Source organism: Anabrus simplex, chromosome 8 (assembly GCF_040414725.1).
Source record: "Anabrus simplex isolate iqAnaSimp1 chromosome 8, ASM4041472v1, whole genome shotgun sequence".
Classification (NCBI taxonomy): Eukaryota; Metazoa; Arthropoda; class Insecta; order Orthoptera; family Tettigoniidae; genus Anabrus; species Anabrus simplex.
The window spans coordinates 79555916-79578827 of NC_090272.1; the positions used below are offsets into that span (position 1 = coordinate 79555916).

Here is a 22912-nt window from a genome sequence, read left to right on the forward strand (position 1 = left end):
TAAACTAGAGAATGTGATTGTGTAATAATATTGGGTACAGACCTTGATTCCATTTTATTGGGGGTGGTGAATTACAATTTTTCACTTTTGAAAAAAAAAAAAAGTTTCAAATTTCACTGTACATAGCTTCAAAACTATAAAAGACCGAAAAAAGGTAAATGTATATGATGTCCATCTTTTTTAGCAACAAAAGACTTACAGTACATATTTACCCGAAAACTAAAGAACAGAAAGTTATGTACAAAAAAACCGAAACTATGTACATCTCCTCTTCAGGCATAATTTTTTACTTCAAGTCACTTGCAAGAGTTTTTCTTTTCCTCCCCTTTACTATGGGCCTGTAGAAGTGTTTCGACTTATGGTACCAAGTGGGATGGACGCCAAAAATACACTTAGGGCACCAGAATTTGCTTCACTTCCTTATTATGGCAGGATCTTTCTGACGAGTCACTACTCAAAGAAACTGCTTCTGGTATTTTGTCACCTGGCAAATCACTGTCATCACTGAAAACATAATTTTCATAATCATCTTCTAACATATCCCAAATATTGTCAAAACAACATGGATCGCACATTTTAGTTTATTGAAACACTAATCAATCAAGTAGAACAACAATAGAACACTGCCATGCGGTGTGGCGCTTCGAGCAACTGACGCTAAGATTTGTTTTAGATAGTATATAAGCAAAGAAACCTATTCGATAATTCAGCTAGGTGAATCGAAATAGCCAAAGTTCGATTATACTCATTAAATGGTTGCCCAGCAATACGGTTCTAAAAAAAGAGTTGTTAATAACGACTTTATCAATTCACAGAGGCATAAATGAGTCGTTATTAACGACTCATAACACTAGGAGGGTTAAAGAAACATAATAATAATGTTATCGAAATCAACTTTCAACCTATTAGGTCGTGTTACGAATATTTAGTACGTGTTGAAGAAATGTTAACCCTAGGATACATCCCTGTCTTTCCTACACATTTACATACCCCGGGTCCGTTGGACCCTTAAGTAATAACATGAGTATTGTGTATATAATGAATAGGTTTATTTACTTGAATAGGTTTATTTACTTGCCCCGGACAGGTACACTGCAATAACAAATTTGTTTTATTTTGCAGTATGCCATATACCTTAAAATCCGTTGCCACATCACAGTTCAACTACATTGCTAAAAATCGTTGATTTTTGTTGTTGCTATTTTTGTTTTACGTCACACCGACACAGATTTTATGGCGACGATGGGACGAGAAAGGGCTAGGGATGGGAAGGAAGCGGCTGGTGCCTTAATTAAGGTACACCCCCAGCATTTTCTTGGTGTGAAAATGGAAAACCAAGGAAAACCATCTTCAGGGCTGCCGAAAGTGGGGTTTAAACTCATTATCTCCCGGATGCGAGCTCACAGCTGCGCGCTCCTAACCGCACGGCCAACTCGCCCGGTGCTAAAAATCGTAACGGACTTGCTTGAAGCATACGCAGTATGGCATATAACGTTCCACCACGGTTACTCTTCTCATCGTGTGCAATAATTGCACATTACTGAGCTATGTTCCCAGCACAAGCTCTTTGAACACTTGGAACATACTATTTTGCTTTTCCTGTCTTTAGCTGCATGCACAGGCAGTGTGCACCTCTTCATTTCACGTTGCTTCGCTGGTTGTACCTGTCACAATTTGCTCAAGCAGGTATGATAATAAACTTCTCTATATCCAGATAAAATAAATTTCAGGAGAAACGGATTGGTAGATTTTCAGATCCTGTATGGCTGGATGATTTCGATTGAATGATCCTTGATGAACAGTTTCCTTTTATAAGAATGACCTTAATGATACGAGGTATTGTGCCGGTAAAAGAGCCCGACTCTCAGATTAAATGTTAAAGTAGCACTGAGTCCATGAAAACCTTGGATGATCAACTTATAAGCAGAGTTCTTGATAATTGTACATCAAGACTTCCAACACTCCTAAAACGATATGAGTGGTATTAATAATTTTAGAGTTCATCACTAGGAAAATTCCCTTCCCTGAATAACTTTTGGCAACGAAAAACACAAGTCCCTTCTTGTGAAATTATAGTTAAACTCAAAGTTCATTACTGGCGAAGGTGCAAGTCTTTGCCTAAACTCGAATGAAAACACAAGTCCATTCACTTGGAAGTTTGAATATATTTAAAGTTAATCACTGGTGAAATTCATAAAGTCTTTGAGTGACCACGGACGGAAACACAAGTCCTTCCACATAAATAAATTCACTGACGAAATTTGTTAGTCTTTTAAACCAACACTGGCAAATGTACAAGTCTTTGAGTAAATGCAAGTGAAATCCTAATTTTGTTTAGAGCCGTTGGAAAGTTAAAGTTCATCACTAGCAATGTTAATCAATCACTATCTATTAGAAGGATGAGATCCTCAACAGTCGCAAATATTCCACGTAAATAATACAAGTCCATTTCACGAACACTTAGAAAAATTCCAATCTCGAATACTCGTAAATAATACAAGTCCATTCAATGATCACGTAGAAAAGTTCTGGTCTCGAACACATGAAAATAATACAAGTCCATTCACGAACACTTAGAAAAATTCCAGCTTCGAAGACGCGTAAATAATACAATTCCATTTAGTGAACACTTAGAAAAGTTTCAGTCTCGAAGGCACGTAAATAATACAAGTCCATTTAATTATCACTTAGAAGAATTTTGGTCTCGAACACATGAAAATAATACAAGTCCATTCACGAACACTTAGAAAAATTCCAGCTTCGAAGACGCGTAAATAATACAATTCCATTTAGTGAACACTTAGAAAAGTTTCAGTCTCGAAGGCACGTAAATAATACAAGTCCATTTAATTATCACTTAGAAGAATTTTGGTCTCGAACCCATGTAAATAATACAAGTCCATTTCACGAACACTTAGAAAAATTCCAGCTTCGAAGACACGTAAATAATACAAGTCCATTTAGTGAACACTTAGAAGAATTCTGGTCTCGAACCCATGTAAATAATACAAGTCCATTTAGTGAACACTTAGAAGAATTTTGGTCTCGAACCCATGTAAATAATACAAGTCCATTTCACGAATACTTAGAAAAATTCCAGCTTCGAAGACACGTAAATAATACAAGTCCAAACATTTAGAAAAGTTTCAGTCTCGAAGGCACGTAAATAATACAAGTCCATTTAATTAACACTTAGAAGATTTCTAAGTTCATTTACGAAGACTTAGAAAATTTTCTACAACACTCGAAGTCTTATGAGTCCACTTATAGTACTTGGAAGAATCGTCTTCCCACACTTGTATAGTGACAGAGTTCCACGATGATAGTAGCAGCAAGAGTGTCCCCGCTGACTACTCAGCTGAGACTGTGTGAATAGGCTACAGTAGGTCCTCCTTTTATTCAATCCGGGATGTCTACGTCATAATACGATTTGATTGAATATCTCCCGAATCCCTCGATGGATTTGCTTGAAACTCGAGCATTGGGACGTTTAGGTGATCCCAAACAAGATGACATATCGCTCGATTCGCTAGCATCATTATTATAGAAATTTCAAAATTTTCTCCATCGAACTCTCTAGAACAAGTGACGTGGAATCCAGAAAATACCAGTCAAGGCTGGTAACACGTGTTGAGACGAGCGGGCGGTCTAGCTAGCCCCTGTGGCTACGTCACAGCTCACAGTCGTCATACACTCGCTAGCTGGTCCTCGCTGCTGGTAAACAAACCAGGCGCGCTCGGAACATTACGCGTGGTAAATAAACGTAACTTATGCTCAAAAAATACGTATGTACAGGACGTAACCGGTACAGTATGTAGTAATAAAGAGTGAACGCATTTAGAACTGGCATATCCACAACTACTATTAGGCTAAATGTTTTCATTTCTCCCCTGAACAAGGGAGGGGTCCACTTAGACGGTGACGCCGTCTCTCAGGCCAGGAGATTTGTTACGGTGAAGGTGAGAGGGTTGGCGGCCGTAACCTGTAACTGTCCCGGTATTCGCCTTAGTGCAAGAGAATGGAAAATCACGGGAAAACTATTCCCGAGACAGCAGACGGTGGGGACCAGCCCCTCTCCGTCTCCCGAATGCAGTGGCGTAGAGCCATGGCTACCGCTCCTATGCTGGGTTTTCCACTCGGAGTGCAGAGCTGTCGGACCACGGACCAGCCATGGCCACTTGTAGGCCGAGACCCACTCGACATCCGCCGACCACATCCAAAACTACTACTACTGCAACTGAAACGTTTTCATTCCTTCCCTGAAGGGGGAGGCGGGCCTCTTAGACGGTAACGCGGACTCTCAGGCCGGGAGATTTGTTACGTTGAAGGAGATGCTCGGAGAAGGTGACGGGTTTGGTGGCCGTGGCCTATACTAGGAACTGGCCCGGAATTCACCTTAGAGTAGGAGAATGGAAAAACACGGGAAACTATTCTCCTGACAGCCGACGGTTGGGGCTAGCCGTGAGCGTCCTGTCCCGTCTCCCGAATGCAGGGGCGTAGATACAAGATAGAGCCGTAGCCACCCTCCTCTGTTCGGTTGGCCGGTCAAAGTGCAGAGCTGTTTGATTACGGACCAGGCGTGGCCACTTGTGAGCAGAAACCCATTCTGCATCCAGCGACCACATCCAAAATATTATCCCACAGTGTCATCGGTCAACAATTTGTTTGTCTCTTGCAATTGTAGCTGGCTACTTTCTGATCCATTACGTCCACGCCTCCTTCGGTTTTATGTGAAACAAGGTAAGATTATGACAAACATATCAACAAAACAAACCGAAGCACTTTTCCTTCCAAATAAAGCTTTATATTCTACTGCAGACCATAAACAATGCTCAAAGAGACCGTTACTATAGTTCATTCTTCTAGTTGATCACAACAATGAATGTAGTTGGCAAGACAGTGCATACCGGGAAACATAAAAACAAGAAATATAAAGGTCCAACAGACCCAGATTGCATAAACTCGTCCTGTGAAGGAAAATCAATTTAGTTGTTCAAAAGAAGAAACAAATGAGGTGTTACTTCGCAGTGGATTGCACAAGGAAAGTCTAATAAAAGAATATCCAGATGTGCGAAACTCCTGAGTGAAGAACTGCTGAAATTCTTTCCGGATCCAGTGGACCCAGGGTATTCATGTTAGGGTTAAGCGCAGAACAGAAATGGCCAAACGGACACCAGTGGGATCCGAACGCACAACCTCCCGATTTTGCATAGATTGATCTACCAATTAAGCTATGGAGGGTGGCCTAGGCCATCTACGTTCTGTTGGAAAGGATCTAAGCTACAGGTCTAGCACTACCGTCATCACACTGCAGAGTGCGTGCAAGTCGCCCATTGAGGGCCAAGTCCCTTGAACTTTCACGAACGCGCTGTAATCGAAATTACTCACAACCCCATTGGTGTCCGGTTGGCCATTTTATTTCTGTACTTAACATCTCTTCAACACGTACTAAATGTACGTAACACGACCTAATAGGTTGAAAGTTGATTTCGATTACAATGCGGTCGTGGGAATTCAGTATTCATCAATAATAATGTTATTTGCTTTACGTCCCACTAACTACTTTCACGGATTTCGGAGACACCGAGGTGCCGGAATTTAGTCCCACAGGAGTTATTTTACGTGCCAGTAAATCTACCGATACGAGGCTGACGTATTTGAGTACCTTCAAATATCACCGGACTGAGCCAGGATCAAACCTGTCAAGGTGGGGTCAAAAGCCAGCGCCTCAACCGTCTGAGCCACTCAGTCCGGCAAATATAAATAAATAAATAAATAAATAAATAAATAAATAAATAAATAAATAAATAAATAATCCGTGAGTTGACTGTAAGAGACGGTATTTTCGCGACTTTGCAGCAAGATTCTGCCACGGCACATATTGACTGTGTCTTCTTGCAAGTAAGTAATCAAATAGTGGACTATAGGATCATCACTAGCAACATATGAGCCTATCGATCCCCTGATTTAACTTCCAGAGATATTTAACTCCAGACAGCAATAAAGCAATTCATATGAATTGAAAAATAATATTCCTGTAATAATTTCTTCCATTTCTCAGAGGGAACTGCAGAGATTAATGGTTATTTTCATAAGCAGTGCCAGAAATGCATGGAAGATGACAGGAGACAGTTCCAGCATCGTCTTGCTAGAAAGGGGTAACTTAAGTATTTTTACCTTATAAGTGTTTATTGTTAATATTGTATAAATAATAATAATAATAATAATAATAATAATAATAATAATAATAATAATAATAATAAATAATAATAATAATAACGTAGAATACATATCATAAACAATAAGGCACAAAGTGGACTGAAGATAGGAGAAATAAACACAGTGAAACAGTGAAAGAATACAGGAAGAAAAGGAAAGAACAACTAAGGAGGAACAATTGAAATTGTAACGTGGTCCTTAGAAGGCCGGAACGGAAGAAGAAGAAGAAATAATAATAATAATAATAATAATAATAATAATAATAATAATAATAATAATAATAATCAGTTGAAGGTTATGGGCAGATCAACCGTAGTCGATCTCAAAAATACAACTAAGGTTTTGAGCCCTAGAGGTTGCCTCAAGGTGTATTCTGGCTATTGTTTGGTTCTTGGCAGTAATTTTTACGACCGGCTACCATTCCTGACGTCAACCCTCCTCCTTTATTCGGGCTTGGGACCGGTAACTACAGTTGATGAGATACTCAATCCACACATTAACTTAGCCTTATCAGTGAAAAAACACAATCATTGGCTAAAAGAAATCGGAGAAAACCTGAATGAAATTGGTATTAATGGAGAAACCATTCAAGATAGAATAAAATTCAGAATCTTCATTAATTAGCACAAATTTTCTGTAAAGCCCACCAGACTAAATACAGGAAGGACTGAAAAACGCAAAAAGGAACACAATGAGAGGATGAAGAGATAATGGGAAGAGGAGAAGAAAATCCAAAAAAGGGCTAATAATTTCAAAGCCGCCCCTTAGTTGGGCATGGCGAATGAGGAAATAATAATAATTTCCGCGATGATCGCACCTGTGGACTTTCATCGCGTGAACCGACCAGCCTTTACATGTGAAGCTTTCCTGCGAAGGAAGACTTCCCTCGTTTTTCTGAGAGCTTTATAACTCCTCTCTACAACTGCGTACATATAAGTCTCAACTATTCTCACTATGTTAGTGTATATTAAGTTGAAGTTAGTTTGGAACAGTTAAACATTCATAATAGGGTATATTCTCAAATTCGAAGCTGCTTGTAATGTATGCAGACGGTCCATTTAGTTTAAATTTATTTTTGGAAAACTTGACTAAAGCTGAAAATAAGCCGTCGAACGTTGTTTACAGTTGTTCTAAACTTTGTTCTTGGAGAGAAGTTCTTCGAAAGTGGTCTACTAAATTACGCGGAATAATGCATTTTCACTTGCAGGTTGTCCGGCTGCGTACAAAACTGATTAGCATGCTGAGCTTTTTCGGTCCAAGGTTCCCAAGTTCCATTCCCGGTTGGGTCGGAGATTTAGGCCTTCATATCCTTAATGTTTATTTGCTCAGTTGCCATCCCAAATGCATATAGCTTACTCGGTAACAAGTAATTCTTCCTGGAACAAATATGATTTGAGAAAGGAAAGCAATGCATTACTCAACAACATTCTGTCATTGCGAGTAGCAAGTAAGCTATTCAATACATGCGAGAATTTCTTTCTTCGGCGTCCTCAATTGTAGCTTTACTCCGGCCTTGGCCTATATCTTGTGATGATGTATTCTTTATCTCTATATTCCTCCACTTAAGACCAAAAAGATGGCCTACTTATTCGATATCACAAGAAATGAAAAAAATATAATCTCCTAAATCTGATCTTGCAAGGAGTAATTGATGGACGACGAGGCCGAGGTCTACAATGACACTCGTAGTTGAGGAACTTCCGACAGACCAGGACTGGAATCTAAGACTTTATGAGAACAGCAGATGATCGTACCAGCTTCGCCAGTATTGTAGACAACCTTCACTAATGGAGAGGGAACTCGAAGATCTTTACTTACTTACTTACTTACTTCCTTCCTTCCTTCCTTCCTTCCTTCCTTACTTACTTACTTACTTACTTACTGACTGACTGACTGACTGACTGACTGACTGACTGACTGACTGACTGACTGACTGACTGACTGACTGACTGACTGCGTGACTGACTGACTTACTTACTTACTGACTGACTGACTGACTGACTGACTGACTGACTTACTTACTTACTTACTTACTTACTTACTGACTGACTGACTGACTTACTTACTTACTTACTTACTGACTGACTGACTGACTGACTTACTTACATACATACATACATACATACATACATACATTCATACATACATACATACATACATACATACATACATACATACATACATACATACTTACTTACTTACTTACTTACTTACTTACTTACTTACTTACTTACTTACTTACTTACTTACTTACTTACTTACTTACTTACTTACTTACTTACTTACTTACTTACTTACTTACTTACTTACTTACTTACTTACTGACTGACTGACTGACTGACTGACTGACTGACTGACTGACTGACTGACTGACTGACTGACTGACTGACTGACTGACTGACTGACTGACTGACTGACTGACTGACTGACTGACTGACTGACTTACTGCAGAAGGGCTGTAGGTCTGTAGCATTCTTCATCATACTGCATGCATTATCTTTACACTGGCAGACTTCTGGCGGCTGTCAGTTCTGTTTGCTGAATGAAGATCACCGAGCTCGATGGCTGCAGTCGCTTAAGTGCGGCCAGTATCCAGTAGTTTCATATGTTTCCTGACCAGTACAACGGTACTACCTTTGACCTGCATTCCTCTCCACAGCCCTTACCCTCCCCTTCACATTCGTCCCTACCACCTTCAACAGGACTTGTGTTGCAACAGCAGCTCAGTAGCCATCCGCTGTCGTTACATTGTTGCCACCTAATTGGCCATTCATTATTAGCTCATATGGAAGATGTACAGGTTACTTTTGAAGTGAACAATGTACATGTTATTGGACTCAGTGAAAGCGTTAAGACATCTGAAGACCTTCACCCAATTATGGGCAGTGATCCACAGTTAAAAACCTGCTACATGGCTTAAAGTATCGCCAAAAGGATTAAAATGCTTTTCAATAAAAACATTAAGTAATATAACGTTATATTTAGAGAATACACTTTGGCATATTTGCTCCGTGGCATAACAATAAGGACAATACTTCGCTCACTTTATCCGTACATGATATGAAAGAACAATTAAAATTAAGAAAACAAGAACTAAGAAAATTAGTAATTAAGAATTAAGCAAATAAGCCCGTACCGTATTCAGGAGATGTAGCAAATGTTCTCCTCAGGCATCCAGACATTTCCGGCACCGTTCCAATTTTAAAATTTTCGTAGTCCGCCATGTTGAGCTCTTCGATACCCCCGATACTTGTCCAAGTCCTCTCAGGAATTTTGTAGGCGTATGTTCTAATCTTTCTGCGATTTCATTTACTTTTCCCTCGTTAAGTACAGGCTTTTAACACTTCGCTTCTTATCGAGTCAAGAACTAGTTCCTCTCAATTTGTTTACGAGTTTCCGCACGGTAGGTCTAGTTTTGATTTTAGCAGCCACATTCGAGAGATGTTGCTTGACGGTCAGAGTTCTATCTAGCGTTATTCCCAAGTATTTTGTTGTACTACAATACGGGAATACTTGATTTCTGAACCTAACATCTGGTTTGTAATTCAGTCTGTTGTGTAGCTGGAATGCAGATACAAATGTTTTCTGGGGATATAGGTGGAGGCACAATTTCTTAAAGTATACATCCATGGCTTCGAGATCTGTGGATGAAATAGTTTCAGCGTCAGCAAAGTCGAAGCACTGAATCATCAAACACATATCTTCAGCATAAATTAATTTTCTTGAAGTTGTTTCCGGTAAGTCATGTATGTATGGATTGAAAAATAGGAGAGGCAGGATAGTTCTTTGAGGTAAATCATAATTTAGTTTAAACACTCTACTTTCATCATTATCGGAGTAGATATGAAAACATATATTTCTTATGATATTGTTTAATAAGGTCATAAGTTTTCGGCATGGGATAGCATTCACAAATTTCAAAAGAAGTCCCTCGTGCCAAACAACATCATAGGCAGCTGACAGGTCCAAAAAGGCAGCCACTCATAGATATTTCTTCTCATACCCTTCGATGTGAATAGTGAGTGAAAATACCTGCTTGTTACAGCTTCTTCCAGATTTGAATCCTGCTTTCTCTATAGAAATATGGTTGTTGATTGTTTTAACAATTCTGTTGTAGATCAGTCGTTCGAGAGGTTTGTATGTGACACTGAGAAGTGCTATCGGACAATAGTTTTTCACTAATGTGAGATCTTTGTTTGGCTTCAATATGGCTTTTTGCTTTCTTAATCATAGGTGGGATGTTACCAGTTTGCAGGATATTTGAAAAGAAGCTGGTTAACCATTTTACTGTAGCTTGTCCACAATGAGCCAGAAATTTGGGGCAGATTCCATCAAATCCAGCTGCTTTTCCAAGTTTTATAATTTTGATTGCCTCTTTAGTTTCATTCTCAAGGAATGGACTGGCAAATTCTGAAGACTGTGGGGGTTGCTCTTTTCTTGGCGTTCAGCTGTAATTTAATATCCTGTTTAGTTTGCGTTTCTTTTTTATTCTTGGAAACTGATGGTAGATGTTTTCCAAAATCATTCAAGTTGACGGAAGTGTTTGATCTAATTTACTAATCAGAGACCAGACATTCCTGCTAGAGTGGATGAGATCTAGGGATTTTACTGTTTCATGCCAGATCTTTCTTCGACTCTCATCCAGGGATTGGAGGAGACCTGATGCTTTGTCAAGTAGGATGTTCTTCACATTTCCTTAGTAACTCTTCACTCTCTGTACTCCAGCCAGGGATGTACTCTTCACGGTATCCTCTAGGGATGAAAAGTTTGGATGCACCTTTAATAACCCCAACAAATCTGCTTTGCAAAATCGGTCCAGTTAGCTTTTTTGAAGTTTCGTCTCAGTTTAGTATGTGATCGTATAACAGGAATAGGCATCCCTACCGCCCAGATAGCAGGTCTGTGCTGACTATGTGGGAAATCATTGATCACTGTACGTCGCACTTGACTGAAGTTGAGTTGTGAAACATAAATCTGGAGTATAGCTTCGAGAATAGCAAGCTTAGTAAAAAGTCGGCAGGTCATTAGCATCATGTTTTCAGTTTCCATCCAGTCCTCAATAGCTTCACCGTTAAGGCCATTCTTGTTATACCCCCAAAGATGATGATGACTGTTGAAATCACCGCGTAATATAGTTGGATGTTGCTGGAGTGGTAAAGGTGGGTTAGGCCAACTAGTCTCAGGAGGCTTGTGTACATTTAACTATTGTCAAGTTTTCAATTTTAATTGTAGTAGTACAGATGTTATTTTCAGAGTTTACTGATAGCATTCGAGGATTTTGTATGTGAATCTTGACCTAGGTTGCAAGGCCATCATTTTGATGGTAAGTAGAGGCTATCAATTTGAAGCCCGGTATTTTCCCTCTACTGTGTAATTGCAGTTCGTCTGATGTGTGTGTTTCTTGGAGTACGATGACATCAACTGCGTGTTTCCGTGAGAGCTTGGAAAGATATTCACATTTTGTTCGACTTATCCCTTCAATATTTAGATGACAAATGTCCAGAGATGGTCCAATTGTACGAACTTGAAGGTCCTGAAAAGGACCGCACGTCTCCTTCTTATTTATTCTTTGACCGAGAGGTCTTTATTGACAGTTTGGTCTCATCTTTTGTCTGTTGCTTTCTTAGTACCACCTGAGGAACAAGTTTGGGGCAAATGAAGGTTATACCTGGACACTTGGTGTTGATAGTGTTCATAGTACGGAGCACTTTAGCCTTGAATAAGTGAATAGTACATACTTATCTGGGCCGAGACTGAGAGAGAATGCCTTCCCGAACGTATTCCCTGCCTGTCCCAGCTACTTACAGTCATCAGCACCTAAGGGAATTATCACTTAACGATTTAAATTAAGATACTGGCTGATGTGCTTTATTGTTCCGTTTGGATGACATTCTAAATAACAATGGTCTGCAGAAAAGGAACGAACCAAAATCAAGGGATGTTGGTACTCTGGATTGAAGTAATATCGTATTGAAGGCGGCTACCAGTGCCATTAATACTGTTCAGGTACAAAAGGTGAAAACATTCCCTATTTTATTATAGGAAGAGCTTTGAACACAATATACTCGTATTATAGTTCAGTAGTCCCCATTTTAACTAATACTATTCTCATTTGTTTATTCAAGGTGTTCAGTCCCCGGACGAGGAAAATGGAGAAAACTGAATATGCACAGTGTCAAAAGAAAGAAGAGAAGTTGAAATTGATAATTAGGAAAACAAGGGATTCATTGAGACGTACGAGAATGATCACTAAAAAATTACGAAGGAATGAATGCTAGGATAAAATAAGGAAAGTGACAACTATGAAAACTTTATTTTACGACTTGAAATAAAAACGTTTAATTACAAACGAGTGAGCTATTCAGCTTACTGATATTTCAGGCGTTCGAATAAGACGGTTAGTCTGAATAAAAAATGAAAAGATCCAGGGAACAAAAATTATACAGCATTTCACCAAAGTTACGCAGTTCAGAGGACAGTAATGCTCACAGTTGGACTGCGACTGCAATGCTTGTTCTTGTCAATCTGTGGTCTGTGAGCGGCTTTAGTTCGATGAAAATTACAGTTTTAAATATTACAATTTTGTGTACAGTGGGGTGTATTATAATCAGGTGCCTTGTGCTTAAATAGGAAGAGAAAAAATTTTAAATCGCATTTTCCCCGAATGGGTGTGATCTCAAGGGCTTCCCCATCCTGCGAAGTGGGCCCACTTTCTCTACAGGCTAGCTGTGGTGAAGGGCACCTCCCTGGTTTAAACGCACAGATCGCGTTAATCTGCCGAGTTACTTGTTGTGCCTCGATCCACATTTACACACTCTTATTAGCATACTGATTGTGAAAAGCACCGAAGTGTTGCTTTCGCTATTTACCAGGCCGAGAAATGAAGTGAATATCCTCAACAAAACCTGCTCTTAGCCTAGACCATGGCCATCGTAACGTAATATCAATTAGAATGCTATATCAAACAAAATCACAGTCAAGGAAACTTCAGTAAAATTTATAAATTCCTTCTGTAGACGTAATGCAAATTAAATGATATATAGGAGCTTTATTGTGTGTTGTCGCAGTTTGTAGAAGAAGCCGGCAGTTAACTCATTTGCAGTAATACGATCGGGCATGTTTCTGTATTCTATCACAGCTTCATACTGCTCGTTTAACTAACTTTCATTCGTCATACACGTTCATGTGTTAATGGGAGCTTTATTATGCGTTATCACTAGAGTCCGGATTATTAGGTGCAGATAGGTTAGAATGCAAACTTACTTAAGCCAGTAACAAGTATACCCTACACTGTACAACGGTTAGGCTATGGGATTTGCATAGATATTAGGGGTACAGCCTATAGAACTCCTTGAATTTATGCTACTCTTCCTACATTTTGGTACAACGGATTGCATAGCACTTCTTTCAAACCAAATTACTTTGCATTCTAACCTATTACCACCTACAAATCCGAGGTATAGTTATCACAGTACATTGCCTCAGTCTTTCTCTATGTTGAGTTATTCCTATTTAATTATTTCCGTATGATAGTGTGACATACCATTTTGATGCCTGTTCGGTATGATCTGACAAGATATATGCTGTTTTATAGGGCGAAGGACTTCAGAAACTTTGGACCCTTCGTACTTGTTAGAGAGAGCGAAGCCGGGTACGACAGCTAGTCTTGTACAAGCGTGAAAAAATGAATGTGTAAATTGGTTCTTTGACTAATACAAAATCGCCGAGAGACCTTATTTATGTTCATAAGTTAGCATTAACTTGTACTTCAAACAAGAGGCATCAGTACAAAGCAGATTCAGTAAATAAGAACGTTGTCTATTAACAACTCTGTTCAACCTACAAAATGGTAAAGGAAAGCTGCGAACAAAATACATCTGCCAGCGTTGGAGTTAACACATACATACAGCTCTGTTCAAGTTAATAGTGACATTCTCACCCAGATACTGCACCATATAACAGTGGAAGATATCTAAGTGCTAAACAATGGAAAGAAGTCATAGACGATGACTGATGCGAAATGGGAAAGAGGAGGGAAAGAAAGAGTACCAAAGGACAGAACAGATTCTTGTGACCCTTGTAACCCTTGTGAAATAGGATTGGAGATACGAAAGGAAATAAGAGCAGGGATTGGGATGGCAAATGAAGCTTTCAGAAGGAAACAAATGCCTCCGACTAACGGCAAAATGATCTAAACGGCTGGCTAAATGTTATATCTGGAGTTTACAGTTGTAGGGATCGGAGATCTAGTCCATCAAGAAAAGTGAAATACGGAAAAGGGAATTCTGTGAGTTTGTAGAAGGTTGTTCAAAATTAAATGGTCTGATACGGTTACGAACAAGGAAGATCTGGATGAAGTAGGGAACTTAAGTCTAGAAGAGATATTTTGTTGAAGGTACTGTTGAGGAAGGGGAAAGAAAAGGATGATGTAAAACAAATATCTTGAACGATTGAAGTAATTTCTTTTTAACAGGGGATTAACTTTTGCACTAATAAAAAGGAAAGAAAATGTAGATTATCATGTTTTTCCGTGGTGGTCTTGAAATGTATATCCAGTTTTAGAATTAAAACTTTAGAAACTGATTCATGAGTTACAGTTTCATGAAATCATTAGAACCGTGATTTTAAAAGAAGTTGCCATTATAATGTATACAGCAGATGCAATGCAGTATTATCAAATTTAAAGTAATTCAATATTTCTTTAAGAAAAAGTCGGAAATTTTTAATTTTTTTTGCTACATCTTTTCGTGCCGGCATGGTCATGCCACAGTTTTATAATAATGAGTATATCCGCTTGTTAAGCCCACTTTCATCAGATGTTTCAAAACTTATTCTTCTCTTTCCTTAAATTATAAATTTATCTTGATGTTGCCACTTCCCTTTACCATTCTTGTGTGAGCCATAAAAACTTCGCTTCATTCACTTTTTCATTATGGGATAGTTCCATCGTTTCCTTGTTGGGTATCTTCTGGTGAGCTTAGCCGGTTTTGTTGACCTCCCACGCATTTCTCTGTCTTGTTTTATGATAGGTCTAACAGCTACTTTTCTTTCCCTCATAATTTTGTCCACAGAGTCTTGAAATTAAAGATTAGTTATAAAATGAGCACACCGTACATCGCATGTAGGTTTTCAATGAATGAATGAATGAATGAATGAATGAATGAATGAATGAATGAATGAATGAATGAATGAATCAATCAACCAATCAACCAATCAATCAATCAATCAATCACGTTATTTGTTTGTATGCTCCCACTAAATACTTTCACGGTTTTTGGAGACGCCAAGGCGCGGGAATTTAGTCCCGCAAGAGTTCGTTTACGTGCCAGTAAATCTACCGACACGAGGCTGACATTTGAGCATCTTCAAATACCACCGGACTGAGCCAGGATCGAGCCTGCCAAGCTGGAGTCAGAAAGCCAGCAGCTCAACCGTCTGAGTCACTCAGGTCGCCATACAATCAATCAATCAATCAATCAATCAATCAATCAATCAATCAATCAATCAATCAATCAATCAATCAATCAATCAATCAATCAATCAATCAATCAATCAATCAATCAATCAATCAATCAATCAATCAATCAATCAATCAATCAATCAATCAATCAATCAATCAATCAATCAATCAATCAATCAATCAATCAATCAATCAATCAATCAATCAATCAATCAATCAATCAATCAATCAATCAATCAATCAATCAATCAATCAATCAATCAATCAATCAATCAATCAATCAATCAATCAATCAATTCTTCATATTCAGACAATATAATTAACACACTACCAACCACCGCAGAAACCAAGCAATAAAGATTGCATCCAACGAGCTAGAGTAACATAGAACGGCTGTATGCCTGACATCAACGCTCCGTGCGGAAGCAAGTTGATAAAGGGCAGCCATGTTAACGGTTGTCAAAACAAAGCGAGTTTGCGCGAGAACGTATGTTAAGGTGGCAGGGAGATTGTGAATGGCAATTGAATTTCCTAAGTTTTCGTAAGTTTAAGAAGTGAAAAGATAGATTCTCACTTTCAAGAATGTCAGCCGTATGCTCAGTGTACGGTTGTACTAATATGAGTATTAAAACCAAGGATATATCATATTTTAAATAAGTATTACTGAATGATAGCCAAGATCACTTTTTGTAATTTCTGTTTGTAATTAAATCCATTTTAATGCTTACACAGCGAAAGTAATGATAGCCACGGTAATTATTTGTCGGATTATGTTTCAGATTTCCTTTAAGAAACAAGGAATTAACGGAGAAAATGGGTTGTGTTGACGAAAAAAGGTAAATGGTATCCCACTCAATACAGACGCTTATGCTCTGTACATTTCGAAGATAAGTACATGTATGAAACAAATGGCCAACGGCGATTACTGGCAAATGCCGTTCCAACCATTGACCTATTTAGTTTTCGTATTAATACAAGCAAAGAAAATGGAGCGCCCACCGCCAAGGAAACGTAACCACGAAAAGTCACCCATTTCGGTCAAACTTACACCAAGCATAGTAAATACAGTATTTTACTGCTATCTGTGAAATTTACACAGCCTTTATTGTACAGTAGATGTCAGTTGCAATTGGATTTACAATTAGGCTACACTTCATAATGGACAACTTTCAAGGTTACCTTTCGGCTAGTAATTCCAGTATGAAATGGTAATGGGGAAAAAATTATATGTCACCTATATTATAATAAATAATGACATTAAACAATTATAGTGGTACAGGACTCATGGGCCTCCTCTGTGGTGTAGTGGTTAGCGTGAGTAGCTGCCAGTCCTGGAGACCCGGACTCGATTCCCGGCTTTGCCACGAAATTCGAAAAGTGGTACGAGGGCTGGAACGTGGACTCAGCCTCAGGAGGTCAACAGAGTAGAGGTGGGTTTGACTCTCACTTCAACCATCCTCGTAGTGGTTTTCCGTGGTTTCCCACTTCTCCTTCAGGCAAATGCCACTTAAGTCCACAGTCGCTTCGTTCCCTCTTCCTTGTCTTCCTTTCCAATCTTTCCATCCCCCTACAAGGCCCCTGTTCAGCATAGCAGGTGAGGCCGCCTGAGTAAGGTACTGGTACTCCTTCTCAGTAGTATCCCCCGAACCAAAGCCTCGCGTTGCAGGACACTACCCTTGAGATGGTAGAGGTAGGATCCCTCGCTGAGTCCGAAGGAAAACCGACACTGGAGGGTAAACAGATTAAGAAAAAACAAAGAAAGAAAGAGAGAAAGACAGTACTCATAGAGATGCAATACTTTCAAAAATATGATCAGAATGAGGTTGTAACCTATTATAGGTCCGTATTATTTCAAGGATATCAGTCATAAATATTTGAGCCCACGGTTTTTATTGTAATTAACGCTTAACCACAACAGTCAAGCAGGGCAACGCTCTTGTTTCGATTTCAAGGCCTATTTGTATATCTCCGTGCGACGATTTTGAACTACCCTAAAATAAGCTGATCGTGCCGCAACATGGTAAAGCGGCGGTATTTGCAGTATGCTTTAAGCTTTCGACTAACGGTCTTTAATTTTGCGCCAGTGATTCTAAAATGCGTATTTTCTACACTTTTCGTCATTCAAGAGCCATGCCCCCTTGCTGTGTGTGACCACAGGAAACATGGCGGTCGTTCGTTCAATTAGCTTCAGCCAGGAAGCGCTTCCGCCTCTCTATGTTATTCTAGCTCGTTGATTGCATTCCTTGACATAGGGCTAGCGTCAGGAAGGGCATCTTGCCGTAAAACAGGCCAAAATCCACATGTATGGTACAGTTTGTACGCAGGATCCCACAGGTGTGGGAAAAGCGGTAAAAGAAGAAGGAACAGAAGAAGAAGAAGGATGTAGTAGTAGACAAACTAAGAGCGATAACTGAAATCATCCATGTATCAAAAATAATTTGGGTTACAATAAATTAATTACTCTCTCCCAGTTTCAGGTGTTTCGGAACTAGGGGATGGTGTTATTTTATTATATCTGAGATTTATATCGAATGTCATATTCAGAGAAAGCGAGCTCTAAGTATCGATTTGTACAAGAGCTGAATTAGTATATCCCGTACTGATGATAACGTCCTAGAGGTTAGGGTTCATAGATCAACATAGTGTCAGCCAATGGGATTCCTTAGAATGCAGCGCTGAGTCCCCTGATGAGAACTTTGACTGATATAAACTGAACTCTACTACGAGGATGATGCCATTACATCCAGTAATAATCAACATGATGCCAAGAGGAAGAGCCAAGACGGAGGTTACCAAAATGCAGGTAAACAAAACGGCTATCGTGAGGATTTCTACTTCTAACAACTAACAGTTTGCAGTTTCTAACGGAGTCAATTGAAAATATTAGTTAATGGAAATCGAATCCAAGGAACCTACTCATGAACTTACGTAATATTAAGGTGATGTAGACAGCTATTTGAAGGTGAATAGCAGACCTTCTGAAGGACAGCTCATCGGGCGAGTGGCCGTGCGGTTAGGGGAGCTCAGCTGTGTGCTCGCATTCGGGAAATAGTGGATTCGAGCCCCACTATCGGCAGCCCTGAAGGTGGTTTTCCGTGGTTTTCCATTATCATACCAAGCAAATGCTTGGGCTGTACGTTAATTAAGTCCACGGCTGCTTCCTTCCCATTCCTAGGCCTTTCCTGTCCCATCGTCGCCATAAGACCTATCTGTGTTGGTGCGAGGTAAAGCAAATAGAAAAAAAGGACAGCTCACCATGAAACGTCATCAGAAAAATCAACATATTGCGTTTTTTAAGGTAGATTTACGTTTCTCGACATCGGGTACATGGAATGAAAAAAATTAAGACGTTTCTAGTGTTTGGGTAGAACGCGTATATCGCCGAGGGTATTTAACTAACGATTACGCGCCGAGGGTATTTAACTTACGATTACGCGCCGAAGGTATTTAACTTATGATTACGCGCCGAGGGTATTTAACTTACGATTATGCGCCGAGGGTATTTAACTTACGATTATGCGCCGAGGGTATTTAACTTACGATTACGCGCCGAGGGTATTTAAGTTACGATTACGTTTAATGTCTCAATTGACGGATAAAAGAGGGGGTATCTGTAGCAAAAAAGAAAAGAAATATATGAAGCATAGTTTTCATGTAATAGCGCTTCAAAATATGGCATCACTTGTGCTAAATAAGTGACGTCACACGCATACTCTGTTATAAGATGGCGCTGTGTTGACTCTCGCGCTCCATTGGAGGTTAGCTGTTGTTGTGGATACGTTGTGGTCGGTTGTATAGAATAACAAAATTAATCGTGAGAAAAGAAAGATGGACGTCACACGCATACTCTGTTATAAGTTGCGTGTTATTTCTAATACCTAAGTCGACGAAAGCCTCAAAATCCTGCGTCCTTTACACAGTGACAGCCTACCGCCATTTTTTCCAGTTCTCCAAATAGAGTAATCTCTCCTGAACTCCAAACCTTACCATATGTTCCAACAAGAAAAGTGTCAATTAAGTGGCTACTTACTGTATGTATGGAGGCACCTCTGTCGTTCCTTCCCTCAGCTATCAGTAACTTTAATTAATCTCTAATTAAAAAGATACAGAGTACAATTGTGCAAAGAGAGTACAAAAACATTTATTAGAAAACTTTAATTCTTTAGTCCCTCAGGGACGTGTTTCTTTTTGCGCACTCGATAATATGATATCTGACGCACTGTTTTTCACACAACTGGCACTTATCTCTGAAGTTCTTGTTCGTCCAATTTTGATTGTGGCTCGCTAGCCCCAGTAAAATTTTTATCTTATACCTAAAACCTTATATACAACCTCAGATATCCAAGGAACAAGCCTGTTTTGTCTCAGGCAAAGGATCACGTGAGCATATTTTCAACAGGAGGCAAATAATAGAAAAGTTCGAGAGTTTAGTGTCACTGTCTTCATCTGCTTCAACGACTAGAAAAAAAGGCCTTTGACTGCGTTGATAGGGAGAAGTTGTGGCACGCGCTAGATGTTCTGGTGTCCCACCATACCACTGATGAAAGGTCTATATGGACTGCAACACTGTAGCTTTAAAGGTAGATGGTGAGATATGAGAATACTTCAGTGTGTCCCGTGGCGTCAGACAATGCTGCATCTTGTCCTCTCAACTTTTCAACGTCTACGGTGCGTACCTTATCACTCATTAGGAAGGTACTTGATTGGCTTGCAGGCATCCCGACTGGTGGAAGAAAAAGTAACAACTTGTTGTTTGCTGATAACACCATCCTGCTTGTCAGCTGTGAGAAACAGCTTTCAGAAACGTTAACAAGAGTGACGATTGTAGTCTTGAGGATGGAGTTCAACCTCAGTTAGTCCAGTCTCATGGAGATTGTCTGAGCTGCACAGGTCGCGCCCACAGGTAGTTTGAAAGACCGTATTCTTTACGGGAAGATCAGGGAAAGAGATCAGGTGAAGTATTTTGCTAGTACGATTCTTTATGATGAAATTAACTAAGAGCTGGAAGAACAGAACAATTATTTATAATATAAAAATCCGTTCAGTGTTGAAACCTATATATTCTCTGTTTTCTCGTATGGCTGTGAGACCTGGACCGTGAAGGCCCTGGACAGAAAACGCATTGGTGCCTTTGAAATGTGGTGGTGGCGGCGTAGAACGCTACGTGCGCCTGGAACCGCAAGATGAACCAATGCGTCCATTCTTCAGGAGCTGAAGATTTCAAAACGCCTTTCTTCTCGGATCAGTGAAAGAATACTGCAGTAATTTGGACACACTGAGAAACAACCTAGAGATAAGTTAATCATGGAAGGGAAGGTTGAGGGCAGTACACCACGGGGAAGGACTGCAACCAGATGGACAGGACAAGTGAAGACTATCACCGGTTTATTATATCCAATGTGCCTTGATGAAAACTGAGGACCGTCCGGGATGGCGACGCTGCAGCAGAGATGTAACCAGCTAAGACAATGCCAGTGGGGTCACGACACTCAGGAATGCATCATTCAACTGGTGATGATGATGATGAGTATTATGCGGACACTTACTATAAATGAAATGAAATTTAACTGTATTAAGTGAATATTATACAGCTGTATTCCAAGATAAAATATCTTGGATTTAGTTACTATTGAGTTCATTTCTCTTAGATGAAAGTCTCTGTATGCATTTTCGCGTTTATAGTACAACTGACGTTCAATTACAATATCACCCCTTAGAAATCCTCGTAAAGAAGGGTAATGGTAAGATTGCTTTCTATCCGGACGATCCAGGTTTGCATACATGTCGATCCCAGTTTGGAAATCGATAGAATTATATTAAAAAATCAAAATATGTCTGTGTTTTAACAATTCACTTCCGATAAGGAGCTTTTTACACGTTTCTGGCTGTCTGAAAACCAATGTGGGGAAAATGTTTTTTGTCAGTGTGTCTGCTTGTCCATTCACTTATAAATGGACAACTACAGGAGGTATTTCAACCAAACTTTATATTAAGAATTTAGCCATTCATGGATACATTTTTAAAGGTAGATATCACTTTAATACCCGGAGGTGCCGGGTTCAAGTACGGACAGGTCAGGGATTTTTACTTGGATCTGAGATCTTGTCTCAGGTCCATTTAGCCTATGTCATTAGAATTGAGGATGTATCTGATTGTGAGACAGCGACCCCGGTTTAGAATGCCAAGAATAACGGCCGAAAGGATTCGTTGTGCCGACTACACGACACCTCATAATCTGCAGGCTTTCGGGCTGAGCAGCGGTCGCTTAGTACGCCAGTGACCTTCAGGGTTGTAGTGCCATGGGAGAGAGAGAGAGAGATATATACCACTTCAAAATCCATTAATATACTGGAGATTTATAGGATGCATGAAGCACATAATTCCGGGTATCTCCATTGAAATTAGGTTTATAGCAAATGTTACAGTCGAATTGTAACATTGCAACGTTTGTCCTGTGTCAGAACATGGTAGGATGAAGTTTTTGAAACAATGAACAATCATTATGTTGCTTGTTTTACGTCGTACTAATTACTTTTGGGTTTTCGGAGACGCCGAGGTTCCAGAATTTAGTCACACCGTAGTTCATTTACATGCCAGTAAATATACCTACACGAGGCCGGAGTAATTCAGCACCTTCAAACACCAGCGTACTAACCAGGAATCCAACCTGCTCAAAAGACCAACCGCTCTCCCTTCTGAGCTATTCAGCCTGGCAGTTTCTGGAATATCCTGGAATTATCCTGAAACGATCAAGACGTGTAAAAACCAAATCTAACCTCTTACTGATTATATCTATACATCATAAATACAAAGACGTGAGATAATCCTATATGAATCGTCCGTTCTCTCTCCACCCAGGCACATAAAGTTCATTAATGGGCTGAGTAACTCAAGTGACACAGCGCTGGCCTTCTGAAGTCAAGTTGGCGGGTTCGAACTCTGCTCAGTCCGGTGGTATTCTAAGGTGCTCAAATACGTCAGCCTTGTGTCGACACATTTATCGGCACGTAAAAGAACTCCAGCAGGACAAAATTGCCGTATCTCGGCGTCTCCGAATCCTGTAAAGACGATAGTTAGTGGGGATAAAACAAATGTTATAATAATAATAATAATAATAATAATAATAATAATAATAATAATAATAATAATAATGCGAAGCAAATAAAGAAAGAATTTCCAAATTAAAGAAGGCATACATCAATATCTCGGAATGCAAAACTTAGACAATATAAT

The 22912-nt window shown here is 39.5% G+C and overlaps 1 protein-coding gene across 1 annotated transcript in view; it reads left to right on the plus strand.

The window, feature by feature from the left end:
* The first annotated feature begins 18429 nt into the window (after window positions 1-18429).
* The window catches only part of LOC136879142 (hemolymph lipopolysaccharide-binding protein), a 33231-nt gene continuing 28748 nt past the window's right edge, over window positions 18430-22912 (plus strand). The window contains exon 1 of the mRNA XM_067152895.2: window positions 18430-18482. Coding sequence (XP_067008996.2) covers window positions 18438-18482 — 45 coding nt within the window. The 5' untranslated portion in view covers window positions 18430-18437. The remainder of the gene's footprint in view (window positions 18483-22912) is intronic.